This window comes from Mytilus californianus, unplaced genomic scaffold, assembly GCF_021869535.1.
Source record: "Mytilus californianus isolate M0D057914Y unplaced genomic scaffold, xbMytCali1.0.p SCAF_4, whole genome shotgun sequence".
NCBI classification, from domain to species: domain Eukaryota; kingdom Metazoa; phylum Mollusca; class Bivalvia; order Mytilida; family Mytilidae; genus Mytilus; species Mytilus californianus.
Window position 1 is genome coordinate 121976514 of NW_026262690.1, and position 5409 is coordinate 121981922.

Sequence of the window (5409 nt, forward strand, 5' to 3'; positions counted from 1 at the left end):
TCAGAGAGAAGATATTATTTCAAAATGATTGATACGTCTGTGTGGTAAAAGAACAGACATTTTTATCGGTCCCAGATTTGGTTTTAATTCAACAAAAAATATTGCATGACGGAGCAAGGTTAACTCCCCTCAAGGTGAGTTTATCTAATAGCAATCCTATGATATGTTTGCTTTTATAGCTCAATAGATATAAGAAGATGTGGTATGAGTGCCAATGAGACAACTCTCCATCCAAGTCAAAATTTATAAAAGTAAACCATTATAGGTCAAAGTACGGTCTTTTGCAATGTCCAGACTATCTAAGAATCAATATTGTATTGGAGAACTCAGACTACAGAATGTTAACAACTCCCTCTTTTGACTAGCACGTTCATGTTAGTTTGTTTGTATTGACAGCACTGCTGATGTATTGTGTATTGTTGTTATTGTTTCTGGTGGGAGGGGGCGTTACTAGAAATACAGAACTTTGAACTTTGGTTTATAATACTAAGCAAACACACAGCATGTCAATATTCTCGTGTTTACGACCAGGACGACGTCCAATATTCGGATAAAACGTAGACAGAAGTTCTTGTCAAATTTATACGAGGGTCTTCATAGGGATCCTTCAGGTCTGTATTGTTTAATTTTTTAAGTTTTTTTTCTCTTTTCTTTATGTTTTTTTGTCCATTATTCTCTACTCTTTATTTTTGTGACCTTTTTCTCTCTATTCTTTATTTTTATGGACTTTTTTTTTCTCAATTTCGTATTTTTGTGGATTTTTTTTCGCTATTATTTATTTTCTGTCCCATTTTCTGTAGAATTGGACAATATTCTCTTTTCTGTAAACCCCATCCAGACCCTCTCATATGAATCGCCCTTGACAAAAGATTGATTTAAACTATGGTTCAATACGATTAAAAGTAAACTAGGTCAATGCTATATATAAAAGAGATAATAATATTTTATTTCAGGTTAACTAGTATAGTTCTAATTTCACAAGCGAATGTATTAGAAGAGATAGAGGTAAGGTCAATTTAACCTGTCCTTTCAAAAATATTGAATTTAGTTTCACTTTTGTACACGGTTAATTCGTACATTTTATGTTCCGGAACATACGTACGTTTTCATCCTATCCTAGCTGTGCCAAATAACTCACAAACCGAATAAAAGTATGGATCGGGGACTTCTAAATTAAATTCTTGAGTGAAAAACCATGTTTACACTTCAATAACCTCGAGAACAAATGTATTTAATGTTTTTAATTTTCAATGTTCCGAGTGCACAACTCGTGTTATACTGGAATCTGGATTAACCTTCATTAATACGCATGTTCATTACCAAAGAGCCTATCCCGTAATAGTAATCTTTGACTTGCGGAGTTGCGCGCGAGTTGCCACCTAGCATTCCATCCATAACGATTTGAAATATGGTAAGCCATTTTATGAATAAAATCTTAATATTGTTATTCTGAATATTAATAACGAACCCACCACTTACTTCACAATACTCAAAGTTTTGTGCATTAACTTACGTATGTAGGTTTTCAATATGTTATAGGAACATTAACCACGATTTAGGCAAACACTACGATTCTTTTTGTTTAAAGTATTAATATAAGCGGAATTTTTAAATAAAGTTTCGTTATAATATAAGCAGCCAGTTTCGGCCAAATTTATCAAAATTAGCTAAAAAAACCCATCGCTGATGTATTATTGCCTTGCAAGTCAACAATTTAACCTCATTGAATCCGTATTCTTGTGACCTTCAATTTAACCCCTTAGCTAGAGAAGGTTTACGCATGTACTAGGCGTGTTCAGATATTAAGTAAACGAATGTCAACATTGAAAGTGAAACAAGGGTGAACTATTTGGTTGACTGATTCAATCCACAAAAAAATCATTCTTATATACAGGTTAAAACTATGATTAACATATTTTTTAACCTTTAATAGGAAATCAAACAGACATAGAAAAATCCAGTTGCAAATTTATGTTTATATCGAGCTATATTACCGTCGGTAGTCATTGGAGGGCACCTGGATAGTTAATGAGATGACGTCTAGACTTAAATTCACACGAAATGTTGATACGTGTTATCTATGTATTGTTAATTGTTTATTTTATACTTTTTTGTAATTTGGATATACGTTTTAATATCTTATAAATCAAATATGAGAATTTGAGTCAAATCGGTGAACAGAAATTTGACAACTAAAATATAATGTCCTTTTAATGTTTTTTCTTCAAACATGTGTTTTTTTTTACTTTGTAGATAAAACACTATTAGTATTACGCTTTTAAGTTCTGCGTGTTAAATGGTCGATGTGTAGAGCACACTTTTCAAAATCAAGACGAAACCGATTTAAGAACACGTAGAGCATACAGCAAGATATCTAGTCTGCAAGAAGCATATTATAATGGAAGACGTTAAATATATATCTGATATAATTTCTAAAGCCTTACATTTAGAAGGACTAGGAATCAGCAGAAAAATTGCAAATATTCATAGAAACCACATCCACAGCATCGATGAATTCTATTTTGCTAAAAGCGAAATATTGCGACAGTATCACGGTGGAAGTAGCGCCGAAGGCACTTCTACCATAGAAAGTGACATTGATAAAATGATGGTGGTTCCAGGCGTTATCGTCTGCTCTGGTGTTAATACCACACAGAAAATGAACTGTCATATTTTCGAAATGAACTCAAACAGCTGTCGACCTGGATTCACAACACTTATACCAGTTCACATCGAAAACTCAGATTATGACTTATTTCAAATGTACCAGAAGGATATTAGAGATTTGCTTGAAAAAGATGAACGAGGTAATTTATTGCTTTCTAGTGAGAAGTTCCACCAGTTTCTGCTTGATATTCCAGCAAATATTCCTCCCGATAAACGAGCATTGCCGACTCATTACAGACACGGACCTGCTGCAACTTGCGTAGAAACTGATTCTCATGGGTATGTTGCTGGGGAGTCTGGTACTGAAATTGAAATAGACTTTTCTCATGGGCTTTTGATGGAAGAATGGCCAGAAGAAGCAAAAGAGTGGATTACGAGACAAAGAAATTATTGTTGGCCTGGGAAAGACTTGGTTGAGAAAATATCCAATTTTGATTGTCATCTTGTTCCAGTGGGGGACAAGTCCTCTAACCATCAGCATCTCGAATGGCGCATGTCATTTTTGCTATGTGAATTAGAGCTAGTTTGGAGTTTCAGTGATATTCAAATTCAACTGTACTTTTTGTTAAAACGAATTGTGAAATCAGAGATCGAACCTCTTTATCCCGATCAGCTCAGTTCGTATCATATGAAAACAGCAGTTTACTGGTACTCGGAAACTGACGATATAACACAATGGACTAGGTACGACTTATTAGAGCTTGTAAAACATTGTCTGATGTTTGTTTCAGGTTGCATAGAAAAAGGAGAGCTACACCATTACTTTCATCGAAAACGAAATTTGCTATTTGAGAAGTTCATCGATCCAAAAGGAAAGCTCGTGGTTCTAAATAAAATGAAGCAACTAAAAGAAAATGTTTTACCTATAGTCATTAAACTCCTAAACCAACCATATTTGGACGGAGCATTGGCAAAGAGCAGTGAGGATCCAGCAGGGTTTCTAGGATATTGTAGAAGTCTAGACTTTTTAGGACCCTCGTTTTCTAAAACATGTTATCAAAATGAATTATTTAGCTTATTTAAACAAGCCTTTAGTGTTTTCATATCAATGGTGGAATCAGAAATCGAAACTTTATGTCGACAATGGAAATATTTTTAAACAGAGAAAGCTAGTGATATCGATGAGGATTTTTTCTGTTTTCTGATCCAGTTTTTAGCTTTACGGCTTGGAATATCTTTCCAGAAAGAATCAAAGAAAGACAAAAACAGAATACACTTTGAAATGCTGAGAAAAGATGCAGAAGTTTTCGTTTTAAAAGGAAAAGAATTAGATGCACTGTCTGGGTATCTTTATCTTGCGACATTTTATCTGAATGTTAACAAAACCGAAATGGCAGTTACAGTCTTAGAATCACTAATGATAAAACATAATGGCGCTTCTTTTATATATCCAGGGTGGTGCTCTCCGAAGAAAGGGATCAAGGTGTCTTCTAGCATATGTCGTCAAATTGAATGCCCTTTTATACAGGAAGACATATGTCTAAATAATGCTGTAGGATTTGATGTAACATTTTCTGCGGATGATGTTTCATTTGTTCCTCACCCTGTCAAGTTTGAATGTATCCTCGTCCAAAACGAATTTGATGGCTTTATCGTGATACACCCAGTTGTGTATATGTATTTTATAATGACTATCGCATTTTACAACTGCGGAAACCTTAGCAAATCACTGGAACATCTGCAAAAACTAGACACGTCAGTGGATGAAGCCAAAGGAGGAATGCAACGATTTAGAGCTCTGAATTTACTAGGATGCTGCAACTTTCTTGTAGGACGATTCGAGTCATCATATAAATATTATATTGCGTCCATTGAGGAAACGTACGCATTCGGTAATTTTCAAAATGCTGCCATATATCACATTATAATTATGATATATTACTTAAAAATGATAGGAAAAATTGAATTTTGATAGCAATCTGATTACATCTATATTTGATGCTGTTTTTAGGACAAAGTATTATGATCATGTTTATAGATATGGTCAAAGATATATATTTGAGTGTTATGATAAAAAAGGATAACATATTCATTTTACAGTTCTATTTAGAATACTGTAAAAAAGATGTCAATTAGAATTAATCAATTCTTGTAATTGAGAACACGACATTGGAGAAAAGTTGGAATATATAAATGTACACAGTCCCCTTGACTATAGATATTGTATTATAAAAAAAAATATAATGATTCCTCTTTCGCAACAAACCGTTTAGGTGAATTTATTCACCGTGCTGAATTGGGCTCCTCCTTCCTTTATTAGTCTCAACTATTATGATTAAAGTTTAAATATTTTAGACTTTTTTTTATAGAAAAGTGTATGTTTATATCATTAAAATTTATTAAACTCAAATAAAATGTGGATTTTTTATGTGAACTGTACTCGTTGGTTCAAGTTAAAGCACTGAAAATGATATCATTCACTTGATATCCCTTGGGTCGTGTAACTACATAAGACAATGCAACACCCTGAAGATAATTATCACTTGGGTATATCATGTTATATTTTAATGAGTCGACAACCAAACAATACAAAAAACCATAACATCATACAATGTGACGTCATGTAACTCAAATTTGTGTCAAGGAACTCAAATCTGTGCATTCTAGTTTGCAATTAGGCTAGTAAGGCTTCGTCATTTTTTTTTGGACAAACTACAACTACAGGCTATACATAGTGTAAGGCTCGCCTGGATCAATGTGCATCGTCAACCGTTTCACAGATGATATCGGACATGTTCCTTA

At 33.7% G+C, this 5409-nt stretch overlaps 1 protein-coding gene across 1 annotated transcript; it reads left to right on the top strand.

Moving 5' to 3' along the window:
* The first annotated feature begins 858 nt into the window (after window positions 1-858).
* Window positions 859-5017, top strand: LOC127739283 (uncharacterized). The gene is made up of 2 exons (XM_052250943.1): window positions 859-1005; window positions 2254-5017. Exon 2 carries the CDS (start codon window positions 2399-2401, stop codon window positions 3764-3766), a length of 1368 nt encoding a protein of 455 aa, XP_052106903.1. The 5' UTR covers window positions 859-1005; window positions 2254-2398; the 3' UTR covers window positions 3767-5017.
* Window positions 5018-5409: the final 392 nt, after the last annotated feature.